The 22,031-nt window shown below is 37.4% G+C and overlaps 2 protein-coding genes across 3 annotated transcripts in view; one reads left to right on the top strand and one right to left on the bottom strand.

The window, feature by feature from the left end:
• TRIM23 (tripartite motif containing 23) overlaps positions 1-22,031 on the top strand; it is a 100,383-nt gene that overhangs the window by 66,387 nt on the left and 11,965 nt on the right. The gene's annotated exons all lie outside the window — the stretch shown is intronic.
• Positions 6,451-22,031, bottom strand: part of PPWD1 (peptidylprolyl isomerase domain and WD repeat containing 1) — a 37,584-nt gene continuing 22,003 nt past the window's right edge. For both annotated transcript variants that reach the window (XM_021007271.2, XM_021007272.2), the window contains 6 exons: positions 18,329-18,519; positions 17,249-17,438; positions 14,495-14,676; positions 9,418-9,499; positions 7,593-7,775; positions 6,451-6,754 (listed from right to left, as the gene is read on the bottom strand). In XM_021007271.2, the coding sequence (XP_020862930.1) occupies positions 6,611-6,754; positions 7,593-7,775; positions 9,418-9,499; positions 14,495-14,676; positions 17,249-17,438; positions 18,329-18,519 (972 nt within the window). In that variant the 3' untranslated portion in view covers positions 6,451-6,610. The remainder of the gene's footprint in view (positions 6,755-7,592; positions 7,776-9,417; positions 9,500-14,494; positions 14,677-17,248; positions 17,439-18,328; positions 18,520-22,031) is intronic.

Raw genomic sequence — 22,031 nt, forward strand, 5'->3', positions numbered from 1 at the left:
TGCTTTGTCTGAGATCAGGATTGCTACCCCTGCTTTTTTACTTCAGCTGACATAATATATTCTGCTCCAGCCTTTTACCTTTACCCTGTATGTGTCACTCTTTTTCAAATGTGTTTCCTGTAAACAACATATTGTAGGATTATTTTTAATCCATTCTGCAATCCGTTTCCGTTTTATGGGAGAGTTCATCCCATTCACATTCACAGTTATGATTACTATCTGTGTCTTTTTCTCCATCCTTTTCCCCCTATTTATGCTTTCTTTCTCCTTTTTCCTTTCTCCCCTTCACTAGTGTTTTGCTTTTGACCACGCCTCCTTCAGTCCCTTCCCCCTTTTATTATCCCTTTCCCTTTTCTTCCCCTTTAGTCTTACTGCTTCTTTCCCTCCCTTCTTTCCCCCCTCCCTTTTCTTTCCCCTTTTCCCTCCTACTGCCTATAGGGCAAGTTAGATTTCTATACCTAACTGATTATATTATGCCCTTCTTGAGCCTAATCTGATGAGAGTAAGGTTCAAACAATGCTCCCCCCCTTTCCCTCTGCTGTAATAGGATTTTGTGTCTTTTCCTGTAATGTAATTTACCCTTGTCTGCCTCCTCCTTTCTCAGTACTTTTCTAAGATTAGATTGATCCACTTATTTGGATCCATTTAAACTTGATTAGATTTTTTTTATCATTACATCAAAGTCAACTAATATCCACCCTCTTTATGTATACCTTTAACAAGGTGTAATAACAATACAGTTCTCAAGGGTTGCAAGTCTCATATTCCCTTGTAGGGGTTTAAACAGCCCCCCCTTATTAACACATATTGTATCCTTCTGTCCCATTTACCTTTTTAAGTCCTTCTTGAGTCCTGTACTTGAAGATCAAATTTTTTGTTGAGCTCTGGTCTTTTTATCAGGAAAGTTTGGAAGTCTCCTATTTCGTTGAATATCCACCTCCTCCCTTGAAAAATGATGCTCATTTTTGCTGGGTAATTGATCCTTGGCTGCATTCCAAGCTCCTTTGCCTTAGAATATCATGTTCCATGCCCTGGTCTTTTAATGTAGAAGCTGCAAGGTCCTGTGTAATCCTGACTGTGGTTCCATGATATTTAAATTCTTTCTTTCTGGCTGCTTGCAGCACCTTCTCTTTCATCTGGTAATTTTGGAATTTTGCTATTATATTTCTTGGCGTTGTCAATTTGGGATCTCTTTCAGGTGGTGATCGGTGGATTCTTTCTATGGTTATTTTCCCTTCTGGTTCTAGGACTTCTGGGCAGTTTTCCTTTATGATTTCCTGAAAGATACTGTCCAGGCTCTTTTTTCATCATGATTTTCAGGTAGTCCAATAATTTTTAAATTGTCTCTCCTGAGTCGATTTTCCAGGTCGGTTGTTTTACTGATGAGGTATTTTACATTTTCATCGATTTTTTCATTTTTTTGTTTCTGTTTGACTGATTCTTGCTCTCTCATAGAGACATTAGTTTCCATTTGTCCAATTCTAGTTTTTAACAGATTGTTTTCTTCTGTTAGTTTTTGTACTTCCTTCTTCAACTGGCCAATTGTGTTTTTTAGGGACTTGTTTCCTTCAGCATACTCTTCTGTTAGATTTTGTACTTCCTTCTTCAACTGGCCAATTGTGTTTTTTAGGGACTTGTTTTCTTCAGTGTACTCTTCTGTTAGTTTTTGTCCTTCCTTCTTCAATTGGCCAATTGTGTTTTTTAGGGACTTGTTTTCTTCAGTGTATTTTTTTTCCAACTGGCCAATTGTATTTTTGAAGGACTCTTTTACCTCTCTCATTTGACTATTAAAATCCTTCTTGAGCTCTTCTAAGAAGGCTTTTTGGGCTTCAGACCAGTTCATATTCCCTTTTGTTGTTGCAGATGTGGGTTTGTTGACAATGTTGTCCTCTTCAGAATTTCTGTCTTGATCTTCACTCTTCTCATAATATGAATCTATGGTACGTTTCTTTTTACTCATGGTGTTTCTTTATTCCCTGGCCTTTAAAGAGATTGAGCTCTCCTGCTGGGGAACAGAGGGTACTGACCCAAGCTTCTTGTGTTGGGAGCCTAGGTCTTGGTCACTGGCTTTGTTCTGGGGCCTCTTATGGGATTGGAGCTGTAGGTTTCTGGCAGCTTACCTTGTGTTGGGCTGGAATCAGCAAGGCTGGAACTTTCAGGCAATTCTAGGTTGCCTGCTTTTCCTTTCCTTTAGCTTTCTTCAGCTCCTTTTAGATGGCTGCTGCAGGATGTTTATCTGCCTGGGGCCCCCTGCAGTGTTGTCTCCCTCGTTTCTGCTAATGCACTGGGAGATTCCTTTGCAGTGGAGTGCCGAGGCTCCTGGTGGTTTTCTGAGCTGGTTTCCACCGGTTCCCCCGCCCTCACTGAGGCACTCGGAGGTCCAGGTGTTGGTGTTTGCCTGCTCTGCCACCTGGGCTTCAGGATTTCTTCACAATTGGAGGCTTCCTACAGCTCACCTGGTGTTGGGTTGGAATCAGCAAGACTGGGGCTTTAGGAAGCCTTTAGGTTGTTTTCTTCACCTCCTTGCAGATGAATGCCACAGGGTACTTACCGGCCTGGGGTCCCTTGTTTTTGCTGAGGCACTGAGAAATCTGTTTGCTGGGCTACTTCACTGCTGCTCCTTGTCTTTCTTCTAGTTCAGGTGTCCCAGGGTTTTTTTTTGTTTTGTTTTGTTTCCCCTGGGCTGATATTTTCTGGGTTTGCAGAGGTTGATAGGGGAGAGTGAGAGCGACTACCTTTACACTCTGCCATCTTGGCTCCCAGAAGCGGCTCAAGTACATTTCTTAAAAGATAATAGTACTTTAGAAATAATTTGGTTGGAAGTTTATTTTACAAAATTTATCTTACAGAATAAAAAAAAATCTCTTGAAGCTTAAATTTGTCAAAACAAAATTTATTGGTGCCTCATATTGGTGCCATCGTTTAAAGATACACACACATCCTTATTCCCTAAATTGAATTCTTCCTCTCTATCAAAAATGGTGGATACAGTGAATACGCCCAACAGGGTGTACATTACATTGTCTTAATATAATCTCACCTTCGTTTCAAGAGAAGGGAAATGGGCTTCATTATTTGTTTTAAGGGGCTAATATGATTATAGTCAGTTGGTACACATTAAGTACCTACTAAGTGACAGCGTACTAAAAGCTGGGGAAATAAAAAGGCAAAAGACCAGTCTGCTCGCAAGGAGCTCACAATCTAATGAGGGAGACAGCAAGCAAACATGTATAAACAAGCTACATGCAGAATAGGAAGTAATTATCAGGAGGGCACTAGAATTGACAGTGGTTGGGGAAGACTTCTGTAGTACATGGAATCTTTTATTTGGGACTTAAAGCCAGGAAGGTCAGCAGTGGGAACAGAAGAGGGAGGACATTCCAGGCATGGCCAACAGGCAGAGAAAATGCCTGAAGCTGAAAGTTGAAGTGTCTTTGTGGATCAGCATGGCTAGTGTCACTGGACTGAAGAGTAGGTGGTGGGGAATAAGGTATAAGAAGACTGGAAAGGTAGGAGGGGTCTAGGTTATGAAGGCCTTTGAATGCCAGATAGCTTTTTGTATTTGATTCTGAGTCACTGGACTTCATTGAGTAAGGTGGTGAGGCGACATGGTCACACCTTTGCTTTAGGAAAATTGGTGGGCTGGAAGATGGATGGATGGGAGGTGGGGTGGGGGTGGGGGGTACTTGAGGCAGGCTGACCCACCAGCAGACTTGCAATAGTCCAGGCATGAGGTGATGAGGACCTGTACCAGGGTGGTGTCAGAGGTGAAATCAATAGGCCTTGGCCACAGATCAAATACAGGCCCAGGGTGAGAGTGGTGCGACAAGGATGACACCTAGGTTGTGAGCCTGAAGAGAATGGTGTTGCTTTTATCAGTATTAGTAAACATAGCAGCGGGGTGACACTGAGGAGGAAAGATTGTGAGTTCTGTTTTGGACATAGTTTAAGATACCTGGGGGACATCCATTTCGAAATGTCTGAAAAGCAGCTGGAGATGAGAGACTGGGGGTCAACAGAGAGGTCCTATAAGGAAAGACAGGTAGGTTTAAGGATCATCACCAAGTTGTTCAGGCATTTCAGTCGTGTCTGACTCTTCATGACCCTATTTGGAGTTTTCTTGGCAAAGACACTGAAGTGATTTGCCATTTCCTTCTCCAGCTCATTTGACAGATGAGAGTTGTGACTTTTGCAAGGTCACATAGCTAGTGCCTGAGGTCAGATTTGAACTAAAAATGATGATTCTACTCCAGAATTTGATCCACTGTATCACCACATGCCCGCATTAGCAAAGACGGTAATTAGATCTGTGGAGATGAGATCATCAAGTGAAGTAGTATAGTGGGAGAAGAGAAGGCTGAGGAGGCAGCACTGTGAGACATCTTCTGAGGGTATGATCTGGATGAGTGTCCAACAAGAGACTGAGAAAGGGGCAGGATCTGATTAGCAGGGAAATTCCCAGGAGAATGGTGTCCCAAAAACCCAGAGGAGAGAGCGATCAGCAGTGTCAAAGGCTGCAGAGGGGTCAAGGAAAAGGGAAAATTGTGAAAAGGCCATTGAATCTGGCAAGTAAGAGATAATTAAAAACTTTGGTGAGGCAATTTCAGCAGCATGATGAGGCTGGAAGCTGAATTTTAAGGGCATAAGAGGGTGAGAAGGCACTTATTGTAGATGCAGATTTAGCCACAAAGGGCAGAAGAAATACAGGAAGATAGTAGGGATGAAAGGATCAAGTGAGGGTTTTTTGAGGGAAGACATGGGGTATGGTTATAGGCAGTTGAGACAGAGGGAGAGATTGAAGCTAAATCAGTCAGGATGAGAGGAAGCAGTCTGCTGAAGGAGACTGGATAAAGCTCTTTTTTTAGAGCTCTTATGTTACAGTCATATATTTTTCTCCTGGTTCTATTTAATTCTCTTCTGGGGAGAAACTTTTATTCATTTATTTTTTAATTATCAAATATTAGTTTTTTCTCCCTTCTACCTCCTCAACTACCCTCAATTTAAAAAAAAACCCTTTTAAAGCAAATAGGCATAGTCAAGTAAACAAATTCCTGCCTTGGCCAAGTCCAAAAACATACTTCTCAGTCTCCATCTTGATCCCATCATTTCTCCCTCGAGGTGTTTCTTTATCTCTGGAGTACGTTTCATCAAAGTTCCTCTGGAGTTATGATTAGTCATTTATTTATATTGATCAGAATTCTTGCATCTTTCTACACTGTCTTTGCGATGTTGTTATTGTATAAATCATTTCCTAATCAAATCTTCACCAAGTTTATACAAGTCTTCCTAGTCTTCTCTGAGAAACTGTCGTGTTGTAGATTTAAATTCCCCTTTGTTTCTTTAATCATTCTTGGCCTATTTAACAAACTAGTTTTTCAAACTATTCCCTTTTTTCCCCATCCTCAGATACTGTAGTTTTCCCTTGTTACAAAATATCAGGTGACATTTGTATAGGACTTTAGTGTTCACCACACACTTAATGTGTGTATGTTCTAATTTGGTCCTAAGGGCAATCTCATAAGTTTCTAATGATGATAATCATTATCCCTATTTTTAGATGAGGAGGCTTACATCAGAAAATTTGTGATTTGTTTATGGTTGCTGAGCCAGAATGTGGTATTCAACTTATAAAAAAAGTATTACAGACAGAGGAGATGGCACATACAGGTTTTAGCTGCAAACCAGATAGAAAAGCTCAGTGGTCCTTAGGATGCAGCAGCAACGCAGATGGTAATGCGTGTCCATTTCTGATGTTGAATCATTTGATGGTGTCAAGAGATTTTTTTCCCTTCATCTTCAGTTGGTGGAGCTGCTAGGGACCCCCAGATATATTAAGGCAGATTCCAGGTTTCATCCCACGAAGATGACTGGTGGCAGGGCTGGGAAGGGAAACACTGCTGTTGCCTCCTGGCTTCTTGGGCAATTGTGGTATGTTTGATAATAATCAAGACATATATGTACCCCATAAACTACGTATAACTATGGACCTGTGGCTCTCATGTTCTTTAAATAAATGTTGTTGGTGTTGGCCCCGTAGCACCGGTCAGAGAATGTTCCAGAGACCTGAAGATGTAAGTATATAATTTATGCTCTTTTTAATAAAGGAATTTTTTTTTAACTTTTGTGGTCTTTTGATATTGACCTCCCTGCCAAATGAGTGTCTTGCTCTCATTTTGCCAAGGTCCTTATGCCATAACCAAATTCACTCATAAAGCCCATATGTTAAGTTTAAAGGGAGACACAGATCAAGAGCTCTAGTAGAAGGCTTGAAAAAGCACTACTGTGTATGCTGTAGGAAGGGAGGGAAATCTTGGTTTTTAATAAGCAAAGAGTAATGAGTGACTAGTACTAATCAGTACCATTCAATATCATTTAAAGATAAGGCACATATAAACAAAACTACATAAACAGCTGCAGTTTTATATGGAGACCATACAAAGGAAGGCACAGTATCTTAAATCATTTTTAATAAAATACAAAAATATACTTTTAGACACTTAAATACATGATTAGTTTGGGAGGATATTCAGTCTTGGAGCTTTAAATTTTTTTTTATCTTTCACTGACTTCAATGTACATATATTCTCATAATGGACTTGAAAATTTGCTTTTACTTGACAGTAATATTAATGATGCTGATATCTTCATAAGGTTTATCTGTTTTTGGATTGACTTTGACATTGGAAATTCTCTGGACAACTTCCATTCCTTTTGTTACTCGTCCAAATACTGTGTGCTTGTTGTCAAGCCAAGGCTGTATCATAGGAAAAATGAGGGGAAAAAAGGAACATATATACATTCTTAAATTTGGTAATCTAGATTTCCACATATGTAACATTAGGCATTTCAATAAGCAGATTTTACATCTGGTTAAGATACTTAAAATTCATTTCTCATTACCACAGGTCTCATCAAACAGAAAGTGTTCATTTGTTTAAAAGAAACATAGATGACTCCCATTTTTAAAATAGTAATCTAAAGTGGACTACAGTAGTAGTTAGGTGATTTCAAAATATCTTTTGAGAGTTTTATGCTGTTAGTATTTAGTATAAATAATCTTGAAAATACAAATCTATATAAAACCTGTACATGGCAGCCTCCATCATATCTTTAGAAAACAAGAACACTTAATTTGTACCTTAGGTTACAAGCTTTCAAAAACAATTTAAGTATTACAATGTAGTTGTCAAGATTATCACCTCTGATAAACCTATCTCCTGCCTCCTTTTAAAGATACAGAAATTGGAACAATAAGATCAAGTTACCTGGCAGACCCCAGAGGTACTTGGATGTCACTACAAGTCCTATTACAGCCAAACTGTAAATGCTCAATTTAGCACACCAATCTCCAATTCTATCATAGGCCAAAATAAGTTTTCAACACTTTTAAGCGACTAATTCTAAAAAGTCATCTAAAAATTGGTCACTTGAAATTTTATTATAGTTGGTAGGATTTTTTCATTTCACTTAATATTTTGTTGTCTTTACCAGTTTATCTATTCATTTAGAGTACATGCCATCAAATCTTGATTTACAACAAAAATATGTATCAACACATACACATACGTGACATTTAATGCCACTGCACTTACTGTTGGCACTACTGTTACAAAGAATTGGGATCCATTAGTATTGGCACCTGCATTAGCCATACTGAGTGTATATGGTCTATCATGTCTCAATGTTGAATGAAATTCATCTTCAAATTCTCCTCCCCATATGCTTTCGCCTCCCATACCTGTACCTGTTGGATCACCAGTCTGAATCATAAAACCCTAGATTAGAAAAACAGATAAGCATGAGCACATAGTAGAATTAACTTAATGGTGGTTTTTTTTCCCCCCTAAGGCAATACCTGTCAGACCTAAGTGATTTATTAACCTTTTTACACTTAAGTCACTTGAAAGACTAATAAAGAAGTTAAATAATGTCTCAGTTTATGAGTGGTATTCCCTTTTTCACCAGTTCAATTCAGTAGTCATTTATTAAACCTAAACCTATATTTATGTAAAATTTTAAAAGTTACAAAGTACTTTCACACATTTTATCTCAATTAATCCTAACAACCTCTCTGTAAGTTAGTGGTATAAGTGTCACTTCCATTTTACAGATAATGAAACTTGGGCTCAGAAAGGCCATGGTGTCAAAGCCAAGATCTGATTCATTCTGCAAAGTCCCTTATCCTTTCTACTACATTGCTGCCTTTGCACAAACCACTGTATTTGGCGTTCAAACTATATGACACTTTTAAGGGTTGTTAACTTTAGGCAAAAATGAAAAGTTCCTCTTAAACTCCTCAGGAGCTAGAAATTACAATTTTGCACTTTATGAGAAATGTATGATAGCATGACATCTTGTGTCTCCTTAGAAATCTGAAAAATTTTCCCTTCCCAACAAACACTGAAACCAGTCACAATTAACACATCAACGGGGAGGGCAGCAATATGGCATAGGTGAAAAAATACTGGACTTTATACTGGGTTCCAATCTTGACTCAATTAGCTACTGCTTTTTCTAACCTTGAATAAAATTCTCAGCTTCAAGGAGGGAGTTGGACTAGATCTCTGAAGTTCTTTCTGGCTCCAAGTCCTACGATTAATCTATAAATTCATGTTCCTTAACAAGCTCCAAAGAAGTATACAGAGGAGAAATGAAAGTCTTTTGCTGAAAAATATCCGGGTGTTAGATTTTATTTATGCTTTATATGAAATAAAAAAATTCTGAAAGTCTTAGAAGTTTCCACATTTTCCACTCAGCAGAAATATGCTTTCATCACAGGTTTACAGATTTAGATTTTGAAGGAACCATAGCAGCTGTCTAGTCTGCATTTAGTAGTTTCTCATTTTAGAGATAAGGAGCTGAAGAACCCAGAGGTTCAATGACTTATTGAAAGTAAATAAAGCTGGGGTTCTAAGTTCAGTCATCTGATGCCAAAGCCAGTGTTTTTTCCAGTGAGCTAGAGTCTGAATGGAGTGAATGAGGTTAAGAAGCTGAATGGGGGTAGGAGAAAGAATGGACTACATATGATGGCAGATGAGGTTTCATCTCTCTCCCATGGTCTCCTCTCCCTCAAACTCTCATTTCAACATGACCTTTCTGTTTGTTTCTGACCTTGCCTTTACCAGCCTACTCCTCCACCAGTGTCGAATCCTGTCCTTAAACAATGTAACTCTGTACTTCAATGTTTCTCTACCACTGCACCCCACACTAAAGTAACTACTCCCTGGTATTCTCCCAGCTCTTTGGCAAACAGCATATCCTGGATCAATCAGCACATGAATCTCCACCTGTTGTTGTCCAATTCTAATCTAGTTGATTCATACTATATGTCTTGTTTGTTCAACTCCAACAGAAGCTCCTCAAAAGCAGCAGTCATTCCTTTTACCTCAAATCTTAAGAAAAAAATTTGTATTTTACCTTGATAATACGGTGAAATGTATGCCCATTGTAATAACCATTTCTGCTGTGAACACAGAAGTTTTCCACTGTTTTTGGACATCTAAAAAGATATAAATATAATGTAAGTAATTCTAAAATAATGCAAAAAATTCTTCCTAAATAAATTTGAATTCATTGATGTTTAAACAAAATCTGTGAATCATATTTTTTTTTCTGTTCCCAAATGATTTCAAAAGCAGCTCAGGCCTGGAGAGTAGAAAGTAAAATATTTTCTCACTCTTTTATCCCATTAGGTTAGGCTTTATACCTGTTGAAGAGCTGCTTCCTATACTGACAAAATACTAAAACATTTCCAGAAATGCAGTTTCATGACATTCATTAGACTCTAATGGCATGTTCAGAAGAAGTCTTGAAAAAATGAGGCCAGAAAATGAGGTGGGGCCAGAATAATTAAAAATAGCCCAACCACACTCTTTTATATAGTCACAGTACTCTAAATTTCACAGTGGTGGTGTTTCTATTAGACAGGTTGTAATCAAAATCAACTTCTGATACTTTTTAAAAATAAAAACAACCACAAATAACATAATTAATTCTATAAATGATATATACCCGTATACTGGGTAACAAGTAAAACTTTCTAAAGTATATGTTAATTGATTTTACAGCGCAATATAGAAGCATCTAATTATTTAATATACTATATCTTATTTTGCAATTCTCTTATTTTTACAATTAAGGTATGAGAAGGTGAAGGAAATTTTTCATCTGGGTTGTAGATTTCCGTCTTCTGCAGACTGATAGGTACATATAAAGAAAGATTTTTTTGTCAAGACTTGGTCACTTGATAGCTTTTGAGAAACTGATCCAGGGCTGATTTTTATTGCCCTCTTTTTCTCATGCATACTTGAGCAAGATGTGCTTTTTCTGCTTTCTTGACCTGCCATTTCTTCACCAGTCACAGTTTCAATTTGTAACCCAGTGTGCAAAGTGTAACTAAAAGGCATGAAATGTTCTTTATTTACACTTTGTTTTTCATCCTTTGATCTCCTGCCAACTTCCTGTTTCAAAATTTAAAAATTCCTGAGGTCATGACCCTGAAGCCACTAGAGGCTGGAGAATCTTCACCTCTTTTGGGTCAATGGATCTCTTTGAATGTCTGGTGTACCTATGGCACCCCTGCTAAGAAGAATGTTTCTAAATGCATAAAATAAAATACATGGGATTACAAAGGAAATCAGTCATACTGAAATACAAATGCAAAAATCCCAGGTTAAGAACCTTGAACTTCCCTCACCTCATTCAATCAGCTGCCTAATCCTACTGAATGTATCTTCTACATTAGTTCTTGTATCTTCCCCCTTGTCTCTATACATAGGGCCATCACCCTAGGTCAGGCCTTTGCCTCAACTGTTAACAACCCCCCTAATTGACCAATTTTCATCTTACAGTTATGCTGTAATTCATCCCCACAGTTGCCAAAATAGATTTTTTCTAAGGCACAGGTTTGACTATCACTCAAAAAATGTAGTGGTTCTGTTTGCCCGACTAGGTTTGAATACAGAACTCCTTACTTAATTCGTCTATAGTTTAATGCTGCCCATAATCTATATGCAATCTGCCTCTGCAGCCTTTATTTCACAATATTCCCTTCCTATACTGTATGTTTTAGTCAAACTATGCTAAGAACTGTGCCCTGATTTGGACGTTCTATCTCCAGTCTTTGTGCATTTGAATAAACTTCAACTCTACGTCTGAGACTCCTTCAGGGTTTGCTCAGGGACCAACATCTTGGTGGAACATTCCCTGACTACTTCCAACCTCATTTCATTATCCTGCTCCACCCCATTAGTTCTTATTTCCCCCAAAGCTGCCTTGAATACTTATCTGTGTACACATTATTCCCTTAGCAGTGGGTAATCTCTCTAAGAGAGGGAACAATCTCATTTTTGCCTTTGTACTTTGAGGGATTTGCACAAAATAGGCACTTAATATTTGTTGAACTGAATTAGTTCTTCCCCCTCTTACCTCTACCACAGACCTACAATTGCCAGAAACATCTTGGGGACAAATACTGTGATATCACACCTAGGATGAAGTATGGTGGAACACAAAAATAAACACACTGATTGGACATCATAAGTTCATTTGCCAGTAGCCTATACAACTCAAAAAAAAGGTTTATAATTGTCTAGGTACATTTAAATTGAGAATTTCTCATATAGCAAGATGGTTACCTACTAGTTCAATGGGATATACTAGATTCAAATTTGTTAAAAAAAATTGATATCTAATTAAACTGAATCAAAAGAATCACAGGTTTAGGTACAGGACCTTTAGAGATAATACAGTCTAACCAGATAAGGAATAATTTAGTGACCTGCTCAAAGTCACAACGAGCCCAGATCCTATAACTCTTTCCAGTACTTCTTCCTCTCATATGAAGATACACTTTGTTTCACCTCTTCTGAGGTCTCAATGGTTAAGTTTTATAATTCTGGCACAATACAAACAGCAAAAAATTTGCATAAAAATTTTCAGCCTTTTGGGGGTGTTAGAACAAAAAGAATATAACCTAACAATGTTGTGTTTTTTTTTAAAAAACCACATCAAAGAATCAATATTTTTCAACTGAAACCCTCAAGCAATCTGCAGAAATTATTGCTTTCTTTTTATTTGTAAATATATAAATAGCTCTCGACCTCTTTTTAAAACTCAGACTAAATAATGGGTGACATGACTAATCTATGAAATTCAGAGAAAAAAATACTCATCCTTATGGATCTATCCTGAGACTAAAATTAGTTACATGACAAAAGCTGCAAAATCTTAGTAGGTATATAAGTAATTCAAAAAATATTTTAAAGACGTCTCAATTTGCTGAATGGTTCTTTCTGTCATCCTTAACTGCTGCTTCAGATATTCAGCTGACCCAGAACAACTACTCTATCCTCCACTATTGCTGAAAACATAGGGGCAGTGGAGCATCCTGCCCTTAATTAGCAAAGGGCCTGGCACTTTTTAGTAGGCACTTAATAAATAATAATTGATTTGACCTACTCTGATCATCAAGGAACAGGTTACTAATATTTTATCTAAACATTTTTGACCCCATTTACATTGTCAGTTTCTACCACTTGTCATTTAAAATCATGCCTCCCTTTATTTGTCTTACATTGCTTCTTAGAAGCTAGTATTCTGGGATTTAGTTAAGTCTCTGTCTCCTCTCCCCATTCACTCCTTTTATGAGTTTATTCATGTAAATCATTCCCAAATTAAGGACAAGCTTTTTTTTGGGGGGGAAGGAAGAATCTAAAAATAGATGAAAAGTCATATAATAACACATTTATATAGTGCTCTAAGTTTTGCAAAATGCTTTTCTCCCAACAAATGAATGAGGCAGATAATACAATATTATTATCCCTGTTTTGCAGATGAAGAAATTGAAGCTGTGAAAGCTCAAGTGATTTGTCTAGGATCAAACAACTAATGTGAGACAAAATTTGAAGCTAGGTCCAGACTCTTAAATCCTACGCTATCCATTATACTGCTCTGCCTCTCCAATTTATTCTCTTTTTCCTTTTATTTGTTCTTTTGGATTTGGAAAAGACAATGAAATCTAAATAGGGAACTAAACCTTCTAAAAACTTGAACTTAACACCTCTGTTTCTTAAAATCCAGGGATATTCTTCATTCATTACTCTTCCTAGGCTAGCCACTGGCCCCAATGACAGCCTGAACATCATCCTCACTAATAACTGTTCTGACTCTAAGATGTCAAACTCAGAATGTACCGAGAAGCTTGTTCCTTTCTTCCACTTTTACCATCCTGTCACTGCTACAGCCTGATCACCTTTGACTTTGTCCAGCCTACTGATCCTGCCTTACTTTCTTTGCATTCCCTACGAGCCTGAAAGTCATGTTTCAGCAATAGTCTCATTAGAATCCTAGAAGTCACCAGATGCCAACCACCCTGCAAACCCTGGATCGTCTCCATTCTGTCCTTTTTCTGCTCCTGTGCCCTGCTGCCAATACATCCTGCCTATCATCATGGAAAGAGCACTTGCCTGGAACATAAAGAGACTCAAGTCCTACTCCTACTCCTGGTCAGACAGGAGCCAGCCAAGAAACAAGATAATCTTACTATTCGGAGTGCCACTTTACAGTAACCTCGTCTATACAACAAGGGTGTTGGAGTAAGTGATCTTTAAAGTCCTTTCCAGGTCTAATGTTTCATAGGTTTACTTTCCTATTTGTACCCTCCCACTTTTCTTTCCACATGGATTTTATGCTTCAGCCAAACTGCTCATTTTTCTCCCTAAATACACTATACCTTTCTGCTACCTAGAAAGCTTTCTGCCACCATTCTTGTTAAATCCTACTTGTCCGAAAGCTAGTTGAAATGGCACCTTTTCCATGACTACTCCCCTCCACATCCTGAAAGCCAGCAGTAATTTCTGCCCCTCATCTTAACTTCTATAACCCTTTGATTCTAATATTTTTAATGGTACTAACTGCATTATGCCTTGTATTATTATTTTCATCTCTCCAGAAGAATGGGACTGGGTCTTAACCTTTTTATTCCCTAAAGCACCCAGGACAAATACCTTGCACGAGGCAACAATGACATTTACTTGATCAAATTACTCATTTTATTTTCATGTAGCACCTAGCTCTGTCTTCAGCACATGGCAGGCACTCAGTAAATGCTTACTGAATGAAGACAGTCATTATTCTGCATGCTTCCTCTTTCTTCCTTAATAACTACTACAATTTTCATGAAATGAACCTAGCATTATCAATTCTTCATATTAACAGGCACAAAACCTTAGAAGTTCTGATATACCAGAACTTGTCAATTTCATTACATGATCACATCAGTAATTCGGATAGAACAACAACTTGATTTGAATCATCTTCTACTATAAAAAATACCAGTAGAATGAATATTGTTGTAAAGTAATGTTCCCTAAGCACTGGATGACAACACGTTTCTTTCAAATAATCTCAGAAATGCCACCTAACAAAATAAGCTTATTTTAAATTAACTAATGCCCCTAAAAGTTTATCTACAATGAAAAATATTAGTACATACTCAACAGGGAAAAGCTTGATGTGAATGTCTCCCATACTTGTATGGATAATGGCACTATCAGAAACGCGTTTGGGTCCTTCAGCTTGTGTGGCTGCCATCACCTCTTCTTTGGATGGTTTCTCATTAAACACGTCTCGGTCAGAATCTGCACTTTTTGTATCTTCTGGTTCTCGTTTGGTGAACTAAAGAACAACAATTTTTCTGTTAGGATTATATTTTCATACCAATGATGGTTTAGTTTACCTGCTCAATGCTAAAAAAGCCTAAGCACTTTCAATTTTATAATAAGAATTTAAACAATACATATTAAATATGTCTGCCTTCTTTGTATTAATCAAAACAGAGAATCCTAAGAAAGCAACCAAAAATAACTTTTAAAAAACACCTCTCTATATCAACATACTAAGGAGGTAATTACCACAATGTAATGAAAGGGAAAGGTTCTAAATGGGACTTAGTTCTATGAAAAGAAATTTCCTCTCCACCTGCTTCATGTGGGCATTACTGCCATACCATAGAGTTCATACTGTAGAGCAGTTGTGACAAACTCAAAAAGAAATAGGGGCCCATAAACCATACATAAGAATCCCTGTGGGCAATCTATTGACTTAGCAAAACACATTAACATTATGTTTCTAATATTTTTATTTATTCTATTAAATATTTCCCAATTACATTTTAATCTGGTTCAAGCAGCCCTGGGGAGTATTGTAGGCTGTGAACAGTCCACGTTTTTGACACTTGTCTTGTAGAGCCCCGCCTGCTCTGGATGAACCATGGGGCAGCCACAGATGGTGCAAATTTGGGCAGTCTCTTAGTCTCATATGTTTCTTTTTCCTCTGTGGATTCCCAAGAGGCAAACCCTGAAAACTAAATGACTATTAAGGGAAACTTCCAAAGCATGGAAGTTTCCCTTGGCCCACAGCAGGTGATCAGTAGAACCAGGGGAATATTAAGGGAATGCCACTTTATGGTAAGGGAATTCTGCTTGCCCTACGTCCATCCTGTCTCTTTGTTCTTTTTTGTCATCCTCTGTCTGCCTAACCAAATATTTAGAATGAAGTGGTAAAGATTAGCTAACAATCTTAAACAATTTTCTGACATTATATAAACTGAATATATGTTGAATTTAAGAGACTTCTACAGCTATTTTTTAGTTATTTGACCAAAGATTTTTATATTCTGTACTTCCACCCTAAATAAATCTTTAACATCTGGATGGACAACAAATTTTCACTGGTACCTAAGGAAAGCCTCTAGTACACTGCATGGATCTTCACTGAAGAATCCACGAAAGAACGTGATAAAGACTGAAAAAGGACAAGATGGCATGGAAAGGTTGCTCCCTCTTTATTAATGGAAGCAGTATCCATATCAATAAGGGAACAGCCTCACTTATTTTAATTTAAAACAACTGTAACAAGGACTAATGAGCCCAGAAACTAATTCAGGTACCAAATATTAGATAGTCCGACAAAGCAAAGAGACATAGCAGTTAAATCAGTTTGGAATACCAATTCATTTGCAATCCATTACACAGGCTGAGAAGACTGATGACAAAACAATAAAAAGCAGTGGCACCAGATCATCTTGAGATGTTAAAAGATGAAACTGGACTGAAGGTATAGTCATGAAATGTCACACATTCAAAACTAAACTGGCAGATCAAGGGAATAATGTTAACATAGTTTATCTAGATTTTAGTATTCGACAAAGTTGCTCATGTCATCCTCATGGACAAGATGAAGAAAAATAGGACAGTTAAATGAATTCAGAACCAGCAGAAAAGAAGTCAATAAATTGATGATTCAGAGTAAACCTGAAAGGAATTGCCTAGCAGAATGTCCCAGGGTTTGGCGCTATTCTGTTTAACATTTTAACAATTTCTTTGATAAAAACATAGATAGCATGCTTATCAAATTTTCATGACACAAAGCTGGGAAGATGAAAGAGTCAAGATTCTAAAAGATCTAAAAGATTGACTGAATACAGTGACAGGCCAAATCTAGTAAGAGAAAAGTTAAGAATGATAAAGTATTACACTTAGATTTGAAAAATAAATGGCGGGGGCAGGGGGGGAGGCATGACTAGACGACCATTCATCTGAATGTGATTTGGTTTAGTGGACTACAAGCTCAATGAGTCAACAGTGTGATTTGGCAACCAACAGAGCCACTATGACCTTAGGCTGGATAAGCAGACAGTGTACAGAAGGAAGTGATAATTCCAATGTACTTCGCTCTACTCGAAGTACTGGGATCAGTTCCAGGCACCACATTTTAGGAATGACATTGGTAAAACTGGCAGTGTCCAGAAGATAGTAATCAGAACAATAAAATATCTCAAAATCATGTAGTATAAGGATCACCTGAAGGAGCTAGGAATGTTTAGTTTGGAGAAGAAGCTGTGAAGTATGTAAAATAGAGATTAGACTTGTTTCACTGGTCACTGGGGCCAGGACTAATAGCTGAAGGTACAAGCTGCAGAATGCATATTTCGAGTTGCATGGATCAATTTCCTAGCTCTAAGGAAAATTTTCCTAACAATTAGGAGTTAGCTGAAAGTGGAATGGGATGCCTTAGGAGGCATGGCAGTTCCACCCTCACTATAGATCTTCAAGGAAAGGTTGGGTAAGCAATTGTTGGGTAGTTTATGGAGAAGATTCTTGTACAGGTATGAATCAGACAGACTACACTTCTTGTGGCCCTTTCAACCTTGAGAGGGGTCTGTCTCTCAATAATACCACATACCTACCATATAAAACCTATTCTTTTTGAAAGATGTACAAATTATTGTTGGGTCAGCTTGGATATTCTGAAGAACAGGGTTTTCAGATGCTTTCATCTCTATAGTAGTTGCAGAGAGATGCTTCTTGGCTACTCCTTGGAACAAAGCCAATTGCATCACCCTAATATTTTCTTGCTTGCCAAGTATACGCACACACCTGTAAGATACAAAAATATATTATTATTTCAAAGTAAAAGTTATCTTTCAAGTGATGTAAGAACTTATATGGACAAAAAGATATTAGCAATTATTCTTCATCATAAGGAATGACTGATGAAAGGTAAAATTACTGTTCTCTTTGTCTCTCACACCTTCCTAAATCACTAAATTTTATCCTTTTTCAAAGTCCTAGGTGCTGTCACTTCCTGTTTTATAAAAAGTTCTAACTTTCACTTCAGGAGTTTTTGATCTCCTTTCATTCCAACTTCCCTATAGCCCTCTAAGGTTTTTGCATTGCCAAGAATTGCAATATAAACTACTTTATATGCAGGAATGTATAGAGTAGGATTTTTTTTTTTCTAAGACATACTTTTCATTCAGTTGACAGTATCTGATTGTGGCTAGTTTGCACTAAGAAGCAGCTGAGTATTTGCACAAAAGGCTTCTAGTGGTTTCAAGCATTTTAACTTCTAACTTTATTTCTAGCAGGCCATAATGCTGAATTTTGTGGTTAGGATTTTTTGGCAATATATTACACGAAAAGTTTATTTACAACTTAATTTAAATCAATAAGCCAAAGACAGACTGAAGCTTGTTTTTAAAAGAAAAACAAAAAATGAAAAAGCCAAAGTCTAAAATATTAAGCATATTCTCTTACCATTGCTTTTTTACACATGTGGATGGAAAATTTTTACATGAGATTATACACAACAGAAATAACAGAAAGGGAAGTCATAACATTTGGTTAAGTTTAAGCATTTGATCCCAATCCACCTGATCTTTGTGCAAGCAAAACTCCTATTGTTTTCCCTGAGCATGAATGGACTCCCTTCATGTCAAACTACTTTAAATACATAAAAAAGAAACATAATTTATATTAAGACTTACCGGTTTGTTTCTACATTTATGACTTTAATGCCCAGCATTGTTCCATACAGCACAAAGTGTCCAGTTTCATCAAAAATTATGTTAATTAGCCTCACTGCATCCACCTTCTCCAACTCACGCTCCACAGCCATCCGCCGTCCAAATTCCATGTCTGGTAGTTGTTGTCTCATCTGCTGTAGCTCAGTAAACATCTGTGAAACAAAATAACCATTTCTTACAGGGACAGCAATAAACAAAGAAGTCTTTATGGCTTGTAGCAGAGCCCTAAAAGTTTACTTTTTAGGAATCTTTTCAAGAGGTTTTTAAACAAAGCATAACCTGAGCTTTAGGGCAAACATATGCTGTGGTAGGTTCAATATACAAAGAATTCAAATTGACCGGTTTACAGATGAGCATTCTGAAGCACAGTAGGCTTAAATGTTCTACTTAAGGTGACTTAAGACACACAGCTCAGCATGACAAGAGGCAGTACTGGACTGGAGTCAACAGAGAAAAGTTTAAATTCTGCTTCTAACCCTAGCTGTATGATTGAGAAAGTTACTTAACGTCTCTTCACCTGTTTCCTCATCTGCAAGATGGATGGATTAGTTTGATTACCTACTTTATAGGCTCACCATTATATGTTGATACATTCTAACTCAGATGAATTACAGTACCACAGAAGCCTTAATGTGCTATATTAATATTCGCTATTATTATCACAGTTAGTAGTAGAACTTGAATTATTTCAGTTTCAGAACCCAATCCACTGCTCTATTCACTAAAATACAACCTAAACTGTTTCTTATGACTGTGGTTCAGTTACATATTTATTTCAGTTAGATAGGTTTTTAACTAGGAGAAGTTTCAGAAGTAGTAGTTACACTTAAAACACTGCTCCTCAAATCCTTTAGTTTGGGTTGGCAGATAAAGATGGATATCCTGGCACTACCCTTTGCCAGCTTCCCAAAGGACACCATGGTCTCTGATTCACTTTTCTATCCTTTGGCCAATCAGTGCATCACTGGACACTCTACTGCCAAAATAGCAAAGTTCCATAATAGCTTTTTATTGCAGTTGGAAAAATTAGGCAGAGGGTATAGTGTTTCCTTTGTGCAGACTAGCACGGGGCTTTAGTCTTTTTCGTTGATAAATGAATTATTTTAAAATTACGTACCAAAAAATCTTAAAAGCTCTTTCTTCATCTCCTCACCCTGCCCTTTTCTGGAAGCTGCTCCTCCCACTTTAAAGGAAGTAGGAAGGGCAGCAAAAAATAGAATTTCCCAAAGCTGAAATGAATGAGGTGTGTGTATTAGGCTGGGAGCATGAGCAAGGACTAGGAGTATCTTATAAAATCAAACCAATCAACCCTGATGTCCAACTGTATAGCTAAGTGTCTGTGACCTTGGAAGCAGAAGGAAAATGGCACTTCAAACCTTAGTACAAGTTTTATCACTTAGTTTGTCAGGGTGATCCAGAATAATCTGTTCCTGCTCCATTATAACCTCAGATCAGGGTTAGTTTGTATAAACAAACAACTGTGGTACACACAGAACACTCTAGAGAGCTGCAGAAGTCTTAAGTTTCTTGCTTCCAGGCCTGAAGCTAACCATTTGGCCCCACAAAAGCCTCTATCAATGCTTATCCACCCTATAATTAGCAAAAGGATATATCTACTATTAGGTGATTTTCTACAAGCTTCAAGCTTTACATTGTAAATGTAGTATATTTACATATTACAAATTCTGTAATACCCAATTTAAGTTACAATTTTGCCCCAAATCTGTGCATCTTATCTATACTTCTTTTTAGAACTATTTGTTCTCCTTTCATAGCACTTTATGGTATACAAAAGGCTTTGTATACATTATTTCACCTGATTCTTCAAATAATCTTATTATTATGCCCATTTTACAGTGAGGCTCAAGGAATTCACGTAGTTTGCCCAGATTATACATGCAGGCAGTACACAACTAAGGTAACATTCAAAGCCAGAGTTTCTTGACTTTACGTCCATTATTCTACCCACTACACCATACGAACTTTGCTAAAACTTTAATTTTTTGAGTTCCTGAGAATAGATTCCTATTGAGTTAACCCATAAATGTTGCCAAGTTATCAGGAAATCACTGTGGCACAGTGGGGTCTAGAAGTCATAGGCTTGAATCCCACCCTCTGAAACCTATTAGCTGTATGACCTCAGGATCAGAGATGGAGCGCTCCTTAACTGCTCTGAGCCTCAGTTTCCTCATCTTTGAAATAGGGGTAACAACACCTATGTAGCTCACAGGGTTGATGTGAGGATGAAATGTGACAACAGACAAGTTATCTGGAAACTTTAAAGTGCTCTACATTAACTGTCATTCAGATATGCTACTGGTACTGTTAGATTTCATGTAATAACTAGCTTAGCTCTTGACGGTTAAAGAAATAGCAAAAGGGGAGATTTTTTCTTTAAGACAAGTGTGGAAAATTACTTTAGGGAGGAAAAAAAAATTAGAAGATTATGCATTTCATTTTGGTGTTTTCTAAATGTTTGTCTACAGATGACTCTGGCAGGACACTCACACCAGAAACCACATTCTCCATCTATTTCCATTTGCAACCAGAATGAATCTCAATGCTTCTGATAAGACTCCATGAAGGATATAATAATCATGATTAATTTATCCTCAAAACTGCATTGAAGCCATTGTTATATTATAAACAGTAATACTATAAGAAACCAGCTCTAATATCCTCAAACATTTTAAGGACCAAAGAGTTTACAGCATAGAAGTAAGGTTTTTTTTTAAACTTTGTACTGAGAAAACCTTTTTCTTCTCCAGCTAATCCCTACTTCCTATGTAACAAATGCACCTGTGTGGTCATTAAAAGAATGTAGATGGGTCCAGTATAAATCATAAACACTACTAGGAAAACAGTGCTTTACTACATGCTACTCCCACTCCTAACTAGGGGCAATCAGTATCACCTTCAATTTACAGTGAAGAAGTGGATCTGTAGTCATAGCAGTGGTTGTCCCATAAGTGGTTATGGAGTGAGCATATTAGAAGAGGTATTTAGATTTGGAGGTAGAAGAATCTGGTTCCAATTCTTGGCTCTTTCTGCAACTAGCTATAGGACCCAAGCAAGTCAGTCAGCTATTTATTCTATGGATGAGTTTTCTTATTTACAAAATGAAGTCACTGGATTAAATAGTGCTCTAAAGATCACTTATCTCTAAAAGTTCTGAATGGTTTTGAAAAACTCCAAGTTTAATTGTAGAAACAGCAGATAGGGACAGCTAAGTGGTTCAGTGGATAGAGTGCTGGGTCTGGAGTCAAGACCTGTTTTCCTCAGTTTCCTCATCTGTAAAATGAGCCACAGGAGGAAATGGCAAACCCCTCCAGTATCTCTGCCAAAAAAATTTCAAATAGAGTCATGAAGAGCCAGAAACGTATCTCACTTGGAAACAAAGCACTGCTCCTGTGTGTCCTTTAATGAGTAAGTCACTTAACCTGTATTAGTCTCAGTTTTCTCATTTTTTAAATAAGAGGAGTCATTAAGAACATTTTTAAGCCCATAATCTTATGATTCTGAAAAGGTAAAAATTACAAATCCATTACTTTATAGAACAGATGTGTTCTAGCAAAGCTAGCTGAATTAATTTCTATAAAACTAACGCTATTTTTTCAGTTTCTATTAGAAAATCAGAGGTATATTTCCACAACAACAATCTTCT

This window comes from Phascolarctos cinereus, unplaced genomic scaffold, assembly GCF_003287225.1.
Source record: "Phascolarctos cinereus isolate Bilbo 61053 unplaced genomic scaffold, phaCin_HiC Scaffold_4;HRSCAF=312, whole genome shotgun sequence".
In the NCBI taxonomy this organism is placed as follows: domain Eukaryota; kingdom Metazoa; phylum Chordata; class Mammalia; order Diprotodontia; family Phascolarctidae; genus Phascolarctos; species Phascolarctos cinereus.